At 37.9% G+C, this 22,970-nt stretch overlaps 1 protein-coding gene across 1 annotated transcript in view; it reads right to left on the bottom strand.

Moving 5' to 3' along the window:
• CEP126 (centrosomal protein 126) overlaps positions 1-22,970 on the bottom strand; it is a 126,187-nt gene that overhangs the window by 61,215 nt on the left and 42,002 nt on the right. The window contains 1 exon segment of the mRNA XM_082340062.1: positions 5,010-5,155. Within this exon segment, the coding sequence (XP_082196188.1) occupies positions 5,010-5,155 (146 nt within the window).

The raw sequence follows: 22,970 nt of genomic DNA, 5'->3' as shown, positions 1-22,970 counted from the left end.
AAAAAGTTGAAGTATAGTTAATTTACAATACTATATTAGTTTCAGGTGTACAACACAGATATTCAATATTTTTATGGATTATACTCCATTTAACATTATTAAAAAATAATGGCTATATTTCCCTGTGCTGTACAGTATATCCTTGCTGCTTGCCTATTTTATACACAGTAGTTTGTGTCTTTTAACCCAGCAGTTCCCAACCTTTTTTGGCACCAGGGACTGGTTTCGTGGAAGACAATTTTTCCACAGACAGGGGTGGGGGGTATGGTTCAGGCAGTAATGCGAGCGATGGGGAGTGACGGGGAACAATGGGGAGCGGCAGATGAAGCTTTGCTCGTTCGCCCACTGCTCACCTGCTCACCTGCTCACTGTTCGCCTCCTGCTGTGCAGCCCTGTTCCTAACAGGCTGCGGACCACTGGTGGTCCGCAGTCTGGGGGTTGGGGACCCCTGTTTTAACCCATACCCCTATTTTTCCCACCCTTTTCACCCTCTACAGTGGTAACCACTAGTTTGTTCTCTGTATCTGTAAGGTTATTTCTGTTTTTAAATATACATTCATTTGTTTTATTTTTTAGATTTTGCATATAAGTGATAACAGAGCTTGTCTTTCTCTGACTTATTTCAATAAGGATAAGACTCTATAGGTCCATCCATATTGTTGCAAATGGCAGAATTTCATTCTTTTTTGTGGCTAATATTTCATTGTATATATTTTCCCTAATTCAGTTAGAATTCTTATTACTATTGCTTTGAATTCTTTATCTGGTAAATTATTTGTTTCATTATTTGTGTTTTTCTCTTGCTCTTTCAATGGAGACCAATTCTATCTTCTCATTTTGCTTAACAGTCTCTGTCTCTATGAAATTAGGTGAAACAGCTACCTATTGCTGTCTTGAAGGGGTGTCCTTATGTGGGAGCATCCCTATACAACCTGTGTGTCCAGTGGTTTTGGTGGGAGAGCTGGATTTGACATGAACACAAGTCATGTCTTTCCTCAGGGTGTGCTGGCAGCTATCACTTTGGAAGGATGTGGGGCTGGAGAAGGAGGGGTTAGGGCCAGAGCCAGGAGAGAGCTGGGGCTTTCTTTCTGCTCAGGGACTGTCACTGCCTTATTGGGGCCAGGGTCAGGTCCCAAGCTGCTGGAGCAGAAGCCCTAAGGATTGGGTCTGAGCTAGCTCTGTTCCATTTAAGTGTGAGCTTCCCCTCTCCCAGCACCAGCACTCTTGCCCCTGAGGTGAGCAGTGCTGGAACAAGAGGGGCCAGTGTGAGCTCTTGGTGTGTGACCAGGTGCAGGCTGCAACAGTTTGACCACATAAAGAGTTTGGGCTGCTTCTGATACGCTGCCTGTGCAAGTGTCCATGCCCTCACCCAAAGGATACCACTTTGGTTCTGAATTGCCTCTGTGTCTCAAGGCTGAGCTCTTTCTTTGGTTGTGGCAGCCCTCGCTCCAGTGTGGAGCTGTGACATGAAGTAAGCAGGGATTGAGCATTCACTTGGCTCAGGCTGCGGTGTGCTCCAGAGCAGTTTCAGGAAACCAGTCAGCCACCTGCGCAGTTTCAATCTGCCTCTCTGCCCTCTTTTGGGAGTAAGCAAGTGTGCGTGTACTCCTCCCAAGCTCGAGTACAAGCTTCCCACAGCCCTCCTGTTAGTCCCACCAGCCCTCCAACCAGCCTAGGGGCTCATCTTCCCTGTGTTGGAACCCAGGACTGGGGTGCCCAATATGTGGCTGGAACAGAATCACTCACTTCTCAGGGAGGATTTCTGCCTGTGTAATCTCCCTTTTCCTCTGAGTACCCTTCCTGGGGCACAGGTCCCAACCTGATCGCTTCTCTTTCTTTCCTACCCTATTCCATGTGGATCTTTCTTTCAGCCTTGGTTGCACAGGAGTCTTTCTACCAGTTTCCAGTGAGAACCGTTTCACATGTAGATGTATTTTTGATGTGTTTGTTGGGGGAGGTGAGTTCTATGTCCTCCTACTCCACCATCTTGATCTCCTCCCTTAATACATATTTTAATTTCCCTCTTGTCTTACACAGAAGGTAGAATATTATGTATACTGATATGAATCTATACAATTTGGGGGGCTTCATTAAGAAAAAATACTGCAAAACTACTAATATAAAATTAGATGTAGAGGCCATGACAGTGAAACTTAAACCTTATTGGCTTTATTGTAAATCTATCTCTGCTGGAGATTGTTCCGTTTAAGTCCATAAAGAATTTCCCAGTTTTTTAATAGTTGCATTATATTCTATTGAGTGAATATGTACGTCATTTGTTTTTACTAAAACTCCTCACTTTCTGTACATAGGCCCTTGGGTAGTCAGCACCCTTTCTGGGGCAAATGATACTCATGAGTGGTGAGTACTCTGAGGCATTTAATACAACTGACCACATCCGCTTTCTTAAAACTACCTTTTCTTTTGCCTCTTATAACAATTTTCTTTGTTTGCTTTTGTTTCCCATCCTGCTTTCTTGATAACTACTTCTCAAAATCCATTTTTAGTTTTCATTTCTCTACTTATAATAAATGCTAGTGTGCACTAAGGTTCTATTTTAGGCCCTATCTTCAACCTGCGTCTATATCCAATATTTACCTTACCTTTCCACATGGCTTCCTTTACCAACTATATATCTATTAATCAATGACTCTTAAATATAATTTCTATTCCATATCTTTTTCTTAAGTTTCAGATACATATTTCTAGTTGTTGATTTGATTTCCCCATTTGCATGAGTCATGGGAAGCTCAAAGTCAATGCACTTAAAATTTAATAAATAATCTTTCATATCTCTAACCTGATTCTTCTTCTTTATTTGCAACCTTGACTAATATCATCATCCACCAAAATAATTAATTCATTAACAAAGTCCTTATTGAGTGCTAAAAATTTGTGAGGCTCTGTGCTAGTTCCTAGGGGCACTGTTCTCCTAGTCTTCTTCCAGCCATCTTGATAAATTAGTAACTGAATCTACTGATTATATCTCTTGAATGTATTATCTCCTGTCTCTATATCCAGTGCAGTGCTTTAATTTAGCAGCTTAACACTTCTTGCCACAAATACGGAAATAGTCTACTACTAGTCTACCTACTTTAATATGTCTCTACTTCAATTCACCTTCCATGTTGCATGGATAATTATCTTTCTAACAAACAAATCTAATTTTAGCACAGACTCTTAGTTTCCTACCTAATATCCATTTTCCCTTTGTTCCTTGGTAACACACCCTATATTGTTAGGGGTGGCCATATAGCCACATTAAAAAAAACAACATCTATATTTTCCAGTCTCCCTTGCAGATGGAGTTGCCAATTAGATATAAGCAGATAGATGGGGTCTTCTAGGAAAACAATTTAAAGGGAGCTCAGAGGTATACCCTTCTGTCCTTTACATTTCTTCCTTCTTCCTGTCTACAACACTGACATGATGTCTGGAGCTTCAGCCGCTACCATATGACCATGAGGGTGAAGCTATGTAAATCACATACTGAGGGCAGCTGAGCTGAGAGACAGAAGGAGTATGTGTTCCCAGTGACTTTGCATAATCATCAAACCAGCTCCTGACTGCCGAACTGAGGACTTCACATTACACTAGAGAAAAATAAACCTCTATGATGTTTAAGATATTATTATTTTTAGCAATGTTACTAGCTGCCCTTACTTTCAGTAAGATCTCTTATTGACCCAGTTAACTGGCTTGTTTCCAGTTAAACAACTTTAAGTGGACTGTATATTGGATAAAGACAAAATTCCTAGCATGGCATACAAAGTTCTTAGAGAATTGTTCCAACTCATTTTTCTAGGCCTATATTCATTTTTTTCCTCATCCTATGCTTTGGATACACTTTGTATTTGCAATATATAGTTTACTTGCAAAAGCTGTTCCTTATGTCTGGGACGTTTTTAAATTGTCTCTTTGCTTGGCAAAATGCTTATTCTTCAAGATTCAAATTTTTCCAGGGATAATATCCCTCATATCCCTGTATAAGTTTTGTGTTCTTTCCTCTGTGCTCTCATAGTACTTTACACATTCTGCTACCATAGCAATTATATTTATTGACATTAATTCTTTATATGACTCTCATCTCCAAAATAAACTGTGAGGTCTTTAATGGTAGAGTACAATTAGATTTCTCTGTATCTCAGCATCTCAGCTTAGCCCAGGGCTGTGTACAATGCAGCACAACATATGTTTGCTGAATACATAAAAGTTCTGCTTCTTTATTTTTGAAGCTTTGACATTTTGTTGCTAATTCTGTGTTACTATTTAAGGCATAAAAAAATGTAGATGTGATATTGAAGAATCAAACATAATCATTTAAAAATTCTGAATTGGTTTCAGTCTTAGATTGTTGGATTATGTCACTCTGTACTTTTGTTTTATTTTGCCAGTCTCTCAAATATGAATTTGAGCAAAAATGTGGACAAAATGCCAAAATGAATCTGACATTAATTTACTAAACCTAACGACTTCCCTGCCAGTCCAGTGGTTAAGACTCCATGCTTCCACTGCAGGGGGCATGGGCTTGGTCCCTGGTCAGGGAATTAAGATTCCACATGCCGTGTGGTGCAGCCAAAAAAAAAAAAAAGGATATATATATATATATATATATATATATATATATATATACACACACACACACATATATGTATACATATATGTATATATATATAAATTTACTAAACCTAAATGCTAAATTTTCTTTTTATGTTAAGCTATTAAATCAGTTTTAAAAAGACAAAACACTGTAAGCCAGTATTAAGTAGAATCAAACTTGTGTACTTTCCAAATTTACAAATAGAGCCAACAAAATATTAATTCTCCAAATTAAACCTATATCAAATTGCAATTTTTCATTTGGTTAAAGTCCTATTATTCAAAAGGCATAGTAGTCTTTTTAGTCTGAATTTCCACTTTGTTTCTTAATTTATTTTATTGGCTACTCAAGCTGAATGTGATTATAACTTTCATTTTTTGTTTTTATATTGTTCTAGAAATTAAGGCACCTGTTCTCTTCCGCTGTGAAAGAGGAATATGGGCACGCTGGAATTTTTCAGTAACTTCTTCAACCTTTTGTTTCCGTTGTTGAAGTATTTGTTCTCTGATTTGGTGTTCTCTTTCTTCTTGTTGTTTTCGTTTCTCTTCAAAAGCTCTGTATTTAAAACACAAGGTAGACAACAGAATTAGACAATAAGTTTATAAAATCGCAACACAGAAAATAGTTCCAAAACAATGCATTTATTATATGAGTGTTTTCATATTTCAAAAGTTTAATTACTTAGAAACAACGTTTTAAATTAAAAAAGGCCCTTTGCTAAGAATTTAAATACCTTTGCAAATAGTAATTTCAGAACCTTATCTAGGTCTTCTGCAACTAAGAGAAGGCCTTTAATGAAGCTCTTTCTAATTTTGGGCAGGCCTGCACACACATCCCACTTCCACTTCCCAAGCCCTGCTGTGGAAAAAGTCTTTTCTAAAAAGCTACACTATTTTCTATAATGTGAAGAACTAACTCATTGGCAAAAGAATCAGTCTTGAAAATTATGGGGTAACAAGGAAAATATTGTATATTTCTCTTTTTCTTTTAGCCAAAAGTTCAAAATTGGCAGTCACGTTGAGTCTGAACTATGCTAAAAATCTGGACAATTTACATAAAAATCTTGATTCTCGACTTCTCTTGAAAATATGAAAGATTTGGCAACCCTGGACTCTTATTCACACATGGTTATAAACACCTGCCCATAATTCTTACCATCTCTATTTTTCTTAACTTTCCTGATTCATTTATTTCTGATTGTCCCTAGGCATTTGAGTTTATATTCAAAGAATTAATTTCAAAGAATTAATTATGTTCATAAGAATGTGTGTGTTTGAATGATTCAATAATTATCTTCTGGATAATGAGAAAAATGAAGAAGCAAGTCTACAACTCACTGGTAGAGAAACCTCCAAGTACCTCTTTGGAATACGTGGGGTTGGGAGGTGGTTGGTAAGAACTCTTTAAATTTTTCAGTGCCATAGGTTACTATTAACCATCCTTCCAAAGACCTCCACTGGCTGGAGCATTATTCTAGTTTAATAACTCAGATTTTAGGAACTATAATTCTGGGCAGTAGGGCCATAGATCTTCAAGTGGTTCAGTCTCTGAGGTAGGTACGAGGTAGTGGTGTGGTGCCACAGGTGAGAGAGGATATTTTTACTTCTCAAAACAATCTCCTTCAAGAATTCCCCCAGAATCCATCATTGGGTACTGGAACCAGCCCTGCTGTCCCAGGAGCGCATGGAAACCTTTCACTACTAGGAAATCCGTCAGTGGCTTTCAGGACCAGCCAACTGTCCTGGGAGTGTGTGGATAACTCCTCCCACTAGGAAATTTGCTAGTGGGTGCCAGGACTTGCCCTGGTGTCCTAGGAGGGCACAGATAGCTCCCTGCACTAGGAAATTCACCCAGAGGAGGGGCTGAAACCACAGTTGAGCCCCAGGGGCTATGTGACTAAGAAAGAAGAGCTGAAATCTCTCCTCGTGGCTGCACAAACTGTGGACTTACACCTCGGCTGACAGATTCCTAAATTCAGTGTCTGCGAAACATCTGAAAGGACAAGTGCTCTTGCATCTGGGACGAGTCTGGCTTTACCAGCTGTGGGCTCTGTGGGCATGTACATGTGGGAGTAGGGCCAGACCAGAGTTTGAGCTGCCTCCATAGCTCCCACAGCGGGTCCAGGTGCATGATTACTGCAGTACTGGGACCTAACCTCAGTAGACCTGTGCTGGTGGCTGGGTGAAAAGAATGTCCGAGAGTTACCAGGGCCAATTGCCAGCATACCCACAGTTAAGGTGGGACTGAGAGCAGTGCCAACAACAGATACTTTGAGCCCACACAATGGGTGAAAGGGGACACAACAGAGCACATACACAGGTGAACAGCTCTAAAGGAGGAAAACTCAGTGGCTTCTCTCCTAGCGAGAATGCTCCAATTCTGCCTACCTTGCACCACAGATCAGAACCACAGTGAAGAAACAGATCTGGGGGCCTCTACTCCAACACCTAGGGAGTAGACTCCACCCCAACAGGGCAGTGACAACCACAGAGCAAAGGGGAGCCCCTGCTCTATATCTAGGGCAGGCTCTGATCACCACAACACCAATCAAAGCCCCTATCAAAGGGATAACAGCACAAGCCTCTGGACCAACCTCACCCAACAGAGGGCAGACACCAGAAACAAGAGGAACTACAACACTGCAGCCTGCAGAAAGGAGACCACAAACACAGTAAGTTAGACAAAATGAGATGACAGAAAAATAAGTTACAGATGAAGGAGCAAGGTAAAAATCCACAAGACCAAATAAATGAAGAGGAAATAGGCAATCTACCTGAAAAAGGATTCAGAGTAATGATAGTAAAGATGATCCAAGATCTCAGAAACAGAATGGAGGCATGGATCAAGAAGATACAAGAAAAGTTTAACAAAGAACTAGAAGAACTAAAGAACAAACAAACAGAGATGAACAAGACAATAACTGAAATAAAAAATACACTAGAAGGAATCAATAGCAGAATAACAGAGGCAGAAGAATGGATAAGTGAGCTGGAAGACAGAATGGTGGAAATCTCTGCCATGGAACAGAATAAAGAAAAATTCTTTATTCTGTTCTCAGAGACCTCTGGGACAATATTAAATCTAGTCTCAGAGACCTCTGGGACAATATTAAATGTACCAACATTCCAATTATAGGGGTCCCAGAAGAAGAAGAAAAAGAGAAAGGGCCTGAGAAAATATTTGAAGAGATCATAGTCAAAAACTTGCCTAACATGGGAAAGGAAATAGTCACCCAAGTCCAGGAAGCGCAGAGAGTCCCATACAGGATAAACCCAAGGAGAAACATGCCGGGACACATATTAATCAAACTAACAAAAATTAAATACAAAGAAAAATATTAAAAGCAACAAGGAAAAGCAAAAATAAAATACAAGGGACTCTCCATAAGATTTTCAGCTGATTTTTCAGCAAAAACTCTGCAGGCCAGAAGGAAGTGGCAGGATATATTTAAAGTGATGAAAGGAAAAACCAAATCCAAGAATACTCTAACCAGCAAGGCTCTCATTCAGATCTGACAGAGAAATCAAAAGCTTTACAGACAAGCAAAAGCTACCTGAATTCAGCACCACCAAACCAGCTTGACAACAATTGCTAAAGGAAATTCTCTAGGCAAGAAACACAAGAGGGGCTTCCCTGGCGGCGCAGTGGTTGAGAATCTGCCTGCTAATGCAGGGGACACAGGTTCGAGCCTTGGTCTGGGAAGATCCCACATGCCGCGGAGCAACTAGGCCCATGACCCACAACTGCTGAGCCTGCGCGTCTGGAGCCTGTGCTCCGCAACAAGAGAGGCCACGATGGTGAGAGGCTCGCACACCATGATGAAGAGTGGCCCCCACTTGCCGCAACTAGAGAAAGCCCTAGCACAGAAATGAAGACCCAACATAGCAATCAATCAATCAATGAATAAAATAAAATCTAAAAAAAAAAAAAAAAAGAAACACAAGAGAAGAGAACAAAAGTGGAAGGGAAGAAAAAAGACCTACAAAACCAAACCCAAGGTTCAAGATGGTGGAGTAGAAGGACATGCGCTCACCTCCTCTTGCGAGAGCACCAAAATCACAGCTAACTCCTGAACTACCATTGACAAGAAGACGCTGGAACCCACGATAAAAGATATACCACATCCAAAGACAAAGGAGAGGCTGCAATAAGATGGTAGGAGGGGTGCAATCACGATAAAATCAAATCCCATACCCGCCAGTTCGGCGACCCACAAACTGGAGAACAATTATACCACAGAAATTCTCCCACTGGAGTGAAGGTTCTGAGCTCCATGTCAGGCTCCCCAGCCTGGGGATCTGGCAATGGGACTAGGAATCTCCAGGGAACCTGACTTTGAAGGCCAGTGGGATTTGATTGCAGGACTTCTACAGGACTGGGGGAAACAGAGACTCCATTCTTGGAGGGCACACACAAAGTCTTGGATGCACCAGGATGCAGGGGAAAAGAGCAGGGACCCCATAGGAGACTGAACCAAACTTACCTGCTAGTGTTGGAGGGTCTCCTGCAGAGGCAGGGGGTGGCTGTGGTTCACTGCGGGGACAAGGGCAATGACAGCAGCAGTTTGGGAAGTACCCATTGGCATGAGCCCTCCCAGAGGCCCCCATTAGCCCCAACATACAGCCTATAGGCTCTTGGGTTGGATTGCCTCAGGCCAAACAACTAACAGGGAGGGAACACAGCCCCACCCACCAGCAGACAAGTGGATTAAAAAGTTTTACTGAGCCCTTGCCCACCAGAGCAAGACCCAGTTCTACCAACCACCAGTCCCTCCCACCAGGAAGCTTGCACAAGCCTCTTAGATAGATAGCCTCATCCACCAGAGGGCACATACAGAAGCAACAAGAATACAGTCCTGCAGCCTGCAGAATGAAAACCACAATCACAGAAAGTTAGACAAAAGGAAAAGGCAGAGGATTATGCCCCAGATGAAGGAACAAGATAAAACCCCAGAAAAACTACTAAATGAAGTGGAGATAAACAACCTTCCAGAAAAAGAATTCAGGAAAAAGATAGTGAAGATGATCCAGGATCTCAGAAAAAGAATGGAAGTAAAGATTGAGAAGATGCAAGATATGTTTAACAAAGACCTAGAAGAACTAAAGAACAAACAGAGATGAATAATACAGTAACTGAAATGAAAAACACACTATAAGGAATCAATAGCAGAATAACTGAGGCATAAGAACGGATAAGAGACCTGGAAGAAAAAATGGTGGAAATCACTGCCATGGAACAGAATAAAGAAAAAAGAATGAAAAGAAATGAAGATAGCCTAAGAGACCTCTGGGACAACATTAAACACACAAACATTTGCATTATAGGGGTCCCAGAAGGAGAAGAGAGAGAGAAAGGACACGAGAAAATATTTGAAAAGACAACAGCTGAAAACTTCCCTAACGTGGGATAGGAAACAGTCAACCAAGACCAGGAAGTGCAGAGACTCAGAGGCAGGATAAACCCAAGGAGGAACATGCTGAGACACATAGTAATCAAATTGAAAAAAAAAATTAAAGACAAAAAAAAATATTAAAAGCAACAAGGGAAAAAGGACAAATAACATACAAGGGAACTCCCATAAAGTTATCAGATGATTTCTCAGCAGAAATTCTGCAAGCCAGAAGGGAGTGGCACAATAATTTAAAGTGATGAAAGGGAAGAACCTAAAACCAAGAACACTCTATCCACCAAAGCTCTCATTCAGATTTGATGGAGAAATCAAAAGCATTACAGACAAGCAAAAGCTAAGAGAATTTAGTCCCACCAGACCAGCTTTGCAACAAATGCTACAGGAACTCCTCTAGGTGGGAAACAGACTAGCAGCTAAAGAAAATTTAAAAACCCCTTGTACTTATATAGACTGTATATCAAAACCTCATGGAAACAGCAAACTCAAAAACTACAATAGATACACACACACAAAAGAAAAAGCAACCCAAACACAACACTAAAAATGGTCATCAAACCACAAGAGAAGGGAACAAAAGAGGAAGGGAAGAAAAGGGATGTCAAAAAACAAGAAAATAGCAATAGAAATACACATATCAATAATTACCTTAAATGTAAATGGATTAAATGAGTCAACCAAAAGACAGACTGGCTGAATGGATACAAAAACAAGACCCATATATATGCTGTCTACAAGAGACCCACTTCAGACCTAGGGACACATACAGACTGAAAGTGAGAGGGTGGAAGAAGGTATTCCATGCAAATGGAAATCAAAAGAAAGCTGGAGGAGCAATACTCATATCAGACAAAATAGACTTTAAAATAAAGATTGTTATAAGAGACAAGGAAGGACACTACATAATGATCGAGGGATTAATCCAAGAAGAAGATATAACAATTGTAAATACATATGCACCCAACATAGGAGCACCTCAGTACATAAGTCAAAAGCTAACAGCCATAAAAGGGGAAATCGACAGTAACACAATAATAGTGGGGGACTTTAACACCCCACTTACACTGAAGGACAGGTCATCCAGACAGAAAATTAATAAGGAAACACAAGCCTTAAATGACACATTAGACCAGACAGACTTAATTGATATTTATATGACATGCCATCTGAAAGCAGCAGCATACATTTTCTCCTCCAGTGCACATGGAACATCCTCCAGGATAGATCACATCTTGGGTCACAAATAAAGCCTTGGTACATTTAAGAAAACTGAAAATTCGTTTTTTAAACATCTTTTTTGGAGTATAATTGCTTCACAGTGTTTTGTTAGTTTTTGCTGTATAACTGTGAATCAGGTATATTCATAGATATATCCCCATATACCCTCCCTCTTGTGTCTCCCTCCCACCCTCCTTATCCCACCCCTCTAGGTTGTCGCAAAGCCCCGAGGTGATCTCCCTGTGCTATGCAGTTGCTTCCCACTAGCTATCTATTTTACATTTGGTAGTGTATATGTGTCAATGTTACCCTCTCAGTTTGTCCAACTTACCCTTCCCCCTCCCCGTGTCATGTCAAACATCTTTTCTGAACACAACACTATGATATTAGAAATCAACTACAGAAAATAAACTGTACAGAACACAAACACATGGAGGCTAAACAATGTGTTACTAAATAAATAATGGATCACTGAAGAAATCAAAGAGGATATAAAAAAATACCTAGAAAAAAATGACAGTGAAAACACGATAACCCAAAGCCTATGGGATGCAGCAAAAGCAGTTCTAAGAGGGAAGTTTCTTGCAATACAATCCTACCTCAAGAAACAAGAAAAATCTCAAATAAACAACCTAATTTTACACCTGAAGCAACTAGAGAAAGAGGAACAAACAAAACCCAGAGTTAGTAGAAGGAAAGAAATCTTAAAGATCAAACTAGAAATAAATGAAATAGAAACAAAGAAAACAATAGCAAAGATAAGTGAAACTAAAAGCTGGTTCTTTGAGAAGGTAAACAAAATTGATAAACCTTTAGCCAGAAACATGAAGGAAAGAAGGGAGAGGACTCAAATCAATAAAATTAGAAAAGAAAAAGGAGAGGTTACACTGATACTACAGAAATACAAAGGATCATAAGAGACTACTAAAAGCAACTATATGCCAAAAAAAAAAAAAAAAAAAAGGACAACCTGGAAGAAATGGACAAATTCTTAACCTTCCAAGACTGAACCAGGAAGAAATAGAAAATATAAACAGACCAATCACAAGCACTGAAATTGAAACTGTGATTAAAAATCTTCCAACAAACAAAAGTCCAGGACCAGATGGCTTCACAGGTGAATTCTATCAAACATTTAGAGAAAAGGTAACACCTATCCTTCTCAAACTCTTCCAAAATATAGCAGAGGGAGGAACATTCCCAAACTCATTCTACAATGGGACCATCACCCTGATACCAAATCCAGTCAAAGATATAACAAAAAAAGAAAATTACAGGCAAATATCCTGATGAACATAGATGCAAAAATCCTCAACAAAGTACTAGCAAACAGAATCCAACAACACATTTAAAGGATCATACACTCTGATCAAGTGGGATTTATCTCAGGGATGCAAGGATTCTTCAATATACACAAATCAATCAGTGTGATACAACATATTAACAGATTGAAGAATAAAATGATAAAATCATCTCAATAGATGCAGAAAAAGCTTTTGACAAAATTCAATACCGGTTTATGATAAAAACTCTTCTGAAAGTGGGCAGAGAGGGAACCTACCTCAATATAATAAAGGCCATATATGACAAATCCATGGTAAACATCATTCTCAATTGTGAAAAACTGAAAGCATTTCCTCTAAGATCAGTAAGAAGACAAGGATGGCCACTCTTGCCACTATTATTCAACATAGTTTTGGAAGTTTTACCCATGGCAATCAAAGAAGAAAAATAAATAAAAGGAATCCAAATTGGAAAAGAAGACGTAAATCTGTCACTGTTTGCAGATGACATGATAGTAGGCATAGAAAATCCTAAAGATGCTACTAGAAAACTACTAGAGCTAATCAATGAAATTAAGCTGCAAGATACAAAGTTGCAGGATACAAAATTAATACACAGAAATCTCTTGCATTCCTATACACTAACAACAAATAATCAGAAAGAGAAATTAAGGAAACAGTCTCATTTACCATCGCAACAAAAAGAATAAAATACTTAGGAATAAACCTACCTAAGGAGGCAAAAGACCTGTATGCAGAAAACTATAAGATACTGATGAAAGAAATCATAGATGACATAAACAGATGGAGAGATATACCATGTTCTTGGATTGCAAAAATCAGTATTGTGAAAATGACTATATTACCCAAAGCAATCTACAGTTTCAGTGCAATCCCTATCAAATTATCAAGAGCATTTTTCACAGAATTAGAACAAAAAAATTTACTATTTGTATGGAAACACAAAAGACCACAAATAGCCAAAGCGATCTTGAGAAAGAAAAACAGAGCTGGAGGAATCAGACTCCCCAACTTAAGACTATACTACAAAGCTACAGTAATCAAGACAGTATGGTACTGGCAGAAAAACAGACATATAGATCAATGGAAGAGGATAGAAACCACAGAGACAAGCCTATGGTCACCTAATCTATGATAAAGGAGGCAAGAACATACAATGGAGAAAAGACAGCCTCTTCAATAAGTGGTGCTGGGAAAACTGGACAGCTACATGTAAAAGAATGAAATTAGAACACTCCCTAACACCATACACAAAAATAAACTCAAAATGGATTAAAGACCTAAATATAAGGCTGGACACTATAAAAATCTTAGAGGAAAACATAGGCAGAACACACTTTGACATAAATTGCAGCAAGATATTTTTTGATCCACCTCCTAGAGTCATGAAAATAAAAACAAAAATAAACAAATGGGATCTAATTAAAATAAAAATCTTTTGCATGGCAAAGGAAACCATAAACAAAATGAAAAGACAACCCTCAGAATGGGAGAAAATATTTGCAAGCAAAGTAACTGACAAAGGACTAATCTTCAAAATATACAAACAGCTCATGCTGCTCAATATCAAAAAAAAACCACAAATAACCCAATCAAAAAATGAGTGGAAGTTCTAAATAGTCATTTCTCCTAAGAAGATATACAGATTGCCAACAAACACATGAAAAGATTCTCAACATCACTAATTATTAGAGAAATGCAAATCAAAAGTACAATGGGGTATCACCTCACACTAGTCAGAATGGCCATCATCAAAAAATCTAGAACCAATAAATGCTGGACAGGGTGTGGAGAAAAGGAAACCTCCTACAGTGTTGGTGGGAATGTAAATTGATACAGTCACTATGCAGAACAGTATAGAGGTTCCTTAAAAATCTAAAAATAGAACTACCATATGACCCAGCAATCCCACTACTGGGCATATACCCTGAGAAAACCATAATTCAAAAAGATACATGTAGCACTATGGTCATTGCAACACTACTTACAATAGCCAGGACATGGAAGCAACCTCATTGTCCATTGACAGATGAATGGATAAAGAAGATGTGGCACATATATACAATGGAATATTACTCAGCCATAAAAAGAAATGAAACTGAGTTATTTGTAGTGAGGTGGATGGACCTAGAGTATGTCATATAGAGTGAAGCAAGTCAGAAAAAGAAAAACAAATACTGTATGCTAACACATATATATGGAATCTAAAAAAGTGGTACTAGTGAACCTAGTGGGAGGGCAGGAATAAAGATGCAGATGTAGAGAATGGAACTGAGGACATGGCAGCGAAGGGGAAGCTGGGACAAAGTGACAGAGTAGCATTGACATATATACACTACCAAATGTAAAATGGATGGCTAGTGGGAAGCTGCTGCATAGCACTGGGAGACCAGCTCGATGCTTTGTGATGACCTAGAGGGATGGGTTAGGGAGGGTGGAAGAAGGCTCAAGAGGGGGAGGATATGGGGATACATGTATACATGTAGCTGATTCACTTTGTTGTACAGCAGAAACTAACACAACATTGTAAAGCAATTATACTCTAATAAAGAAGAAGAAGAAGAAAAAAAGAATTCCCCCAGGACAAGTCAAGGAAAGTGGCATTCACAACTTGATTCAACATAGTACTGAGAGTCCTAGCCAGAGTAATTAGGCAAGAAAAATAAGGCACCCAAATTGGAGAGGAAAAAGTAAACTTTTCTCTATTCACAGATAACATGATATGTGTAGAAAACCCTAACAATTGCACAAAGACACTGTTAGAACCAATAAACAAATTCAGCAAAGTTGCAGGATAAAAAATCAACACACAAAAATCATTTGTGTTTCTATACCTAATAATGAACAGTATGGAAAGGAAGTTAAGAAAAAAATTCCATTTTCATTATTATCAAAAATAAGAAAATATATAGGAAAAAACTTAACCAAGGAGTGGAAAGACTTGTACACTGAAACTATAAAACATAGATGAAAGAAATTTTAAAACACAAATAAATGGAAAGACACACCGTGTTCATAGATTGGAAGACTTAATATTGCTAAGATACCAATACTATCCAAAGTGACAATTCTTATCAAAACCTCAATGGTGTTTTTTTGCAGAAATAGAAAGATCTATCCTAAAATTCATATGAAATCTCAAGGGACCCCAAATAGCTAAAACAGTCTTGATAAAGAACAAAGGTGGAGGTCTCACACTTCCTGATTTAAAAACTTACTACAAATCTATGGTAATCAAAGCAGTGTAGTACTGGCATAAAGACAGACACATAGATTAACAGAGTAGATTAGACAGACCAGAAGTAAACCCTTGCATGGTCAAATGATTTTCGACAAGGGTGCCAAAACCTTGTGTCTTTGAGGAAAAGATAGTCTTTTCAGTAAATGGTATTGGGAAAACTGGATATCCATATGCAGAAGACTGAACTTGGACCCTTATCTTACAGCATATATGAACATTAACTCAAAATAGATCAAAGACCTAAACATAAGAGCCAAAACTATAAAACTCTTAGAAGAAAACATAAGGAAAAAGCTTCACTGGATTTGGCAACAATTTCTTGGACATGACACCAAAAGCATAGGCAACAAAAGAAAAAATAAATTGGACTTCATCAAAATTAAAAACTTTTATGCATCAAAGAACATTTTTAACAGTCAAAACGTAACCCACGGAATGGGAGAAAATATTTGCAAATCATATATCTGATAAGGGATTGATATCATGAATATATAAAGAACTCCTACAATTCAACAATAAAAATAACCTGGTTAAACAATGGGCAAAGGACTTGAATAGACATTTCTCCAAAGAAGATATACAAATGCCACAAAGCACATGAAAAGATGCTCAACATCACTAATCATTAGGAAAATGCAAATCAAAACCACATTGAGATACCACTGTATACCCATCAGGATGACTATTATATTTATAAAAAACACAGAAAATTACAACTGTTGATGAGGATGTGGAGGAATTGGAATCTTTATTCATTGCTGGTGGGAATGTAAAACAAGCAGCTGCTGTAGAAAATGGTACTGTGATTCCTCAAAAAATTACATTGAATTACCATGATTCCACTTCTGGGAATATAACCAAAAGAAGTGAAATCAGGGGCTTAAACATATGTTTTTACACTCATGTTCATAGCAGTATTATTCACTATAGCCAAAAGACGGAATCAACTCAAGCATCCATTGACAAATGAAATGATAATCAAAATGTAACATCCACATACAATGGAATATTGTTCAGCCTTAAAAATAAGGAAATTCTGACACATTCTACAACATGGATGAACCTTGAAGGCATTCTGCTAAGTTAAATAAGCCAGTCACACAAGGAAAAATCTTATATAATTCTACTTATATGAGGTACCTAGAGTAGTCAAGTTCACAGAGAGAGAAAATGCAGTAGTGGTTGCCAGGGGCTGGAGGAAGGGAGGGTATGGGGAGTTAGTGTTTAATAGGCACAGAGTTTCAGTTGGGGAAGAAGAAAAAGTTCTGGAGATGGATGATTGTGGTGGTTGCACAACAGTGTGAATGTACTTAATGTCACAACTATATACTTAAAAATGGTTCAACTGGTAAATTTTGTTATGCATAATTTATCACAATAAAAAATAAGCATCCCCCCAGGTCTTTGATATTGAAGATGTTTTCTCAACCTTATGCAATGTACAGTGCAAGTGCACCTGTAAGTTCCTTTGTGCAACCAGATTGAACCCCTAAGCCTCTCCATACTGAGATATAATTTATCAGCACTGTCCACTAGAAATAAAATGTAAGCTGTATATATAATTTTACATTTTCTAGTAGCCACATTAAAAAACAGGAGAATTTCAGTATTTTATTTAACTCAGTATATCCAAAATATTATTATTTCAACATGTATCAATGAAAAAATTATTGGAATATTTTATTTCTTTTTTTGTACTAAGTGTTGTTTTACATTTCAGTTGGGACTAGTCACATCTTAAGTGCTCAATGGACACATCAGACTAGCAGCTATCTTAATAGACTTTGTTGGTAGGCCGTGTGGTTTTCTGAAGAAGGAAGGGCTTTTGTAGCAGGCAAAGACTTGAGGACAAGGAAGTGAGGTTAAAAACTAGGAAGGCCTATAAAGGGATTAATTTAACTTCTTAAATAATTTTCCCTTATACCATAGAAAAATACACAGTTGTCATTTAATTTTACAAAAGTTTTGTTTTTAAACAGAGTTTCCTTTAATTATTCTAATCCCGTGATTCTCAACATTTCCCTTTCCCTCAGGGTGCTTGGGAATTTGTGGAGGAGTCTGATTGTCACAATAATTGGGGTGGGCTCCCAGATTTTAGTTCCCTAGAACAAAGAATGCTAAATGTCATATAATGCATGAGACAATTTCATACAAAAAAGAATTAGTCTACTCCCAAAACTAAAGGCCCATCCACTGGGAAATCCTTCTAGTGTGATATACCCCTAGAGCCTTGTGTGGTGGAATCCTGAGAATGGCAGACTTGCAAGATATTTACACTTCTACTGTCACAAGTGCAGGCTGAACAGAATTGTATTGAGGGGACTAGGTCCAAAACTTTTTGGCAATAACCAGCAGCAGGACCCAACAAAATTGGGGATGGGGAGGGTCAGTTGATATGGAGATATATATATCTCCATATGGAGAAATATGGAGAAATATTACTAGCTTTCACTAGGTGAACAATGAGGGTGAGAGGTAAGATAAACACCGACTTCACTACTTCTATCCCTGATTTCCACTTGTTTAGAGGAAGGACACCTTTGAGGAAAGAGGAAGGCAGAGGTTCAAGTCACACGTGAATCTTAAGACACTTAAATTGAACAGAACTATAAAGAGAGAACTGGAAATTTAGAAAAGAAAAATAAAACATATGGAATGCCAGTTCATTTATTATAATGCAGTCTTTGAAAAGAGATAAAGAAAACAGAGGTAATTAAATGGAGGCATTAAAGAGTATTCTACTTTTGTTAGGAGGCTTGCTTGGCAGAAGCTGATAGAGTCAATTCAGAAAGTTCCAAAGATAGTCTCCAATGAACCATGATTATGTAGTCCTCTCTGCTTGAATCAGTCTGGCCCTGTGTCTCTCTTATAACCAACAGAATGTTATAGAAGTCATGCTGTGTGACATCCCAAGTGAGATTAGAAACTCTGTAGCTTCCAAGTTGTTCTTTTGGAATGCTTGCTCTAGGAGAAGACAGACTCCATGTAAGAAGTTGAATGATCTTGAGATCACCATGTGGACTAGTCCAAACTACCTAAAGGGAGAGAGAGCACATGGAAAGAGATTCCTGGCTAGCCTCCAGCTGTTCTAGCCATCCCAGCCCAAGCACAAAATATGTTACAAGAAGCCGTCTTGGATGTCTAGCTCAGTAGAACCTTCAGATAACTCCACCCACCACCAAAATCTGAGTGCAACAGCATGAGATTCCCAAGTGAGAATTAACCACCTGAACCAGCCAACAAACAGAAGTATAATAAATTGTTTTAAGCCACTAAGCTTTAGGGTTGTCTGTTTTAATAGCAGGAAATGATCAGAATAACTTTAAACCAATATTTTTAAAAAACCAGTTAACATTTATTTAGTGGGGATGGGAATAAATTTTTATTACTAAATATTCTTTACTTTCTTATTTATACTAATTATTAGTCCATCTATTATACAAGCTTTTATGACTAGGAAAAGTTAAGAAGCATACTGGAAATTAGTGTTTTGCTAATAAAATATCCTCTGTAAACAGCACTATGTCATGAATTGTTCAGTTTCAGAGTATCAGTAGTTTGCAACTGCCAACTTAGGCAACTGTCATTTTTATGTCTCATGGCTGACAGTGTAGCATGTAATTGAACAAAACAACTTACATTTACTACTACTTTTTAAAAAAAACAGAGATGTCTGTTCTAGGGATTTTTAAAATTTTTGTATTTTTCTTCTAAAGCACTGTCTCTTTCACTGGTAATGAGAACGATTTATAACTATCTAGTCAGATAAGGAAGAAATCTTAGCTACAATATATTACTAATTTAGTGATGCTTCAGTGATACTTATAGATATTTTTCCCTGGGCAAATGCATTGATGATCTGTCCTTTAATCTGGCTAACATGAAGCTCATTCTAGACAAAACTGTACATCTGAGAGTTGGCTTGAGAAATCCATGGCTGTCTAGATGTTTAAGGGAATTTTTTAAATAAATAAATAAACTTCCTGTAATTCAAATATGTAAAGTGGCTCAATAATATCTCATATCTGAATCATCAAATAAGACATTGAATTTTTATTTGGTATAGCAGACACTTACAACAACAAGGAAACAAGTTATTTGTTGTTTAGCATCTCAAAACAGGAAAAATGAATTATAACCATTTTATTGTTATTGTAAAGATAGATGATATTGAAAATATTCTAGTGAGCAAGGAATAATAATTGAGAATTTGTTACCCATTATCCATTATTACTCTTATAAGAGAGAGAAAATATAATTGATGTTTACATTGGTTTTATATTAGTAGATACAGAATAGCAAATGTGTGAGAACCTTTTATAGGTTAAACACTTAAAGGAAAATAAAAACATAGTGAGGAGAGAAATGAAAGTTATTTAAAAAATAAATAAATGGAAATTTTGGAGCTGAAAAGTACAATATCTGAAACAAAAATTTTACTAGTAGGCTTAGCAGCAGATTATGGATATCAGAAGAGTCAGTAAACTTGAGGACAGATTAATTAGAAATCATCTAGTCAGAAGAACAGAACGAATGAGATGGGAAAAGAATGAGTAACAGCTTTAGTGACCTGCAGGTCACTAAATAGTAAGCAGTAATTATTATGTGTATGTGGTACAATACATGTGTAATCGGAGTCCCAGATACAGAAGAGAAAGAGAATGAGGTAGAAAATGTTTGAAGAACTATGGCCTAAAATTTCCTATATTTGGTGAAATATATTAAATTACAGATAAAAGCAGCTCAGTGAACTCTTATTAAGATAAATACCAAAAACACAGACATAGGTAATTTTAGTCAAACTACTGAAAAGCAAAGATAAAAATTAAATCTTGGTCTTGATTCCCAAGCCAGGGGTCGAGCCTGGTCCCCCATGGTGGGTGGGCTGAGGCCAGGCCACTGGACTGCCAAAGAATTCCCAGCCCCAGGGAATATTAAATGATGTGAGCTCTCCCAGAGGTCCCTATCTTGGCACCAAGACCCAGCTCCACGCAACAACCTGCAAGCTCCAGTGCTGGACTCCTCAGCCCAAACAACCAGCAAGACAGGAACACAGTCCCACCCATTAGCAGACAGGCTGCCTAAAGTTGTACTAAGCTTAAAAATGCCCTAAAACAAACCCTCTGACATGGCCCTGCCCACCAGAGGGACAAGACCACCCACCACAGCACAGGCACTAGTCACACCTACCAGGAAGACTACACAAGCCCCTGGGCCAACATCACCCACCAGGGAGCAGACACCAGAAACAAGAGGAACAACGACCCTGCAGCCTGTGGAAAGGAGACACAAACCCAGTAAGTTAGACAAAATGAGACGACAGAAAAATAAGTTACAGATGAAGGAGCAAGGTAAAAATCCACAAGACCAAATAAATGAAGAGGAAATAGGCAATCTACCTGAAAAAGAATTCAGAGTAATGATAGTAAAGATGATGCAAGATATAAGAAATAGAATACAAGCATAAATCGAGAACATACAAGAAATGTTTAACAAGGACCTAGAAGAACTAAAGAACAAGTAAACAGAGATGAACAATACAATAAATTAAATGAAACATACACTAGAAGGAATCAATAGCAGAATAACTGAGGCAGAAGAATGGATACGTGAGCTGGAATATAGAATGGTGGAAATAACTGCCACAGAACAACAATAACAAAAAAGAATGAAAAGAAATGAGGGCAGTCTCAGAACTTCTGGGGCAACATTAAACGTGCCAATATTTGAATTATAGGGGTCCCAGAAGAAGAAGAAAAAGAGAAAGGGTCTGAGAAAATATCTGAAGAGATTATAGTCAAAAACTTCCTTAACATTGGAAAAGAAAGAGTCACCCAGATCCAAGAAGCCCAGAGAGTCCCATACAGGATAAATCCAAGGAGGAACACACCAAGATACATATTAATCAAACTAACAAAAACTAAACACAAAGAAAAAATATTAAAAGCAGCAAGGGAAATGCAAGAAATAACACACAGGGGAATCCCCATAAGATTAACAGCTGATCTTTCAGCAGAAGCTCTGCAGGCTAGAAAGCAGTGGCAGGATATATTTAAAGTGATGAAAGGGAAAAACCTACAACCAAGATTAGTCTACCAGCAAGGATCTCATTCAGATTCTACAGAGACATCAAAAGCTTTACAGACAAGCAAAAGATAAGAGAATTCAGCATGACCAAACCAGATTTACAACAAATGCTAAAGGAACTTCTCTAGGCAGGAAACACAAGAGAAGGAAAAGACCTACAAAAACAAACCCAAAACAATTAAGAAAATGGTCATAGGAACATACATATCGATAATTACCTTAAATGTAAATGGATTAAATGCTCCAACCAAAAGACACAGACTGGCTGAACAGATACAAAAACTGGACCCATATATATGCTGTCTACAAGAGACCCACTTCAGACCTAGGGACACATACATACTGAAAGTGAGGGGTTGGAAAAAGATATTCCATGCAAATGGAAATCAAAAGAAAGCTGGAGTAGCAATACTCACATCAGACAAAATAGACCTTAAAATAAATACTGTTGCAAGAGACTAGGAAGGACACTACATAATGATCAAGGGATCAATCCAAGAAGAAAACATAACAATTGTAAATATATATGCACCCAACATAGGTGCTCCACAATATATAAGGCAATTGTTAACAGCCATAAAAGGGGAAATCGACAGTAACACAATAATAGTGGGGGACTTTAACACCCCACTTACAGCAATGGACAGATCATCCAGACAGAAAATTAATAAGGAAACACAAGCCTTAAATGACACATTAGACCAGATAGACTTAATTGATATTTATAGGACATTCCATCCAAAAGCAACAGAATACACTTTCTTCTCAAGTGTACATAGAAATTCTCCAGGATGGATCATATTGTGGGTCAAAAATAAAGCCTCGGTAAATTTAAGAAAACTGAAATCATATCAAGCATCTTTTCCAACCACAGTGCTATGAGACTAGAAATCAATTATAGAAAATACACCATAAAAAATACAAACACATGGAGGCTAAACAATATGTTACTAAATAAACAATGGATCACTGAAGAAATCAAAGAGAAAATTAAAAAAAAATACCTGGAGACAAATGACAATGAAAATACAACAATCCAAAACCTATTGGACTCAGCAAAAGCGGTTCTAAGAGGGAAATTTATAGCAATACAATCCCAGCTCAAGAAACAAG

This window comes from Balaenoptera borealis, assembly GCF_965194805.1.
Source record: "Balaenoptera borealis genome assembly, chromosome: 11".
NCBI lineage: Eukaryota > Metazoa > Chordata > Mammalia > Artiodactyla > Balaenopteridae > Balaenoptera > Balaenoptera borealis.
This window is presented reverse-complemented; position numbering and strand designations above follow the sequence as displayed.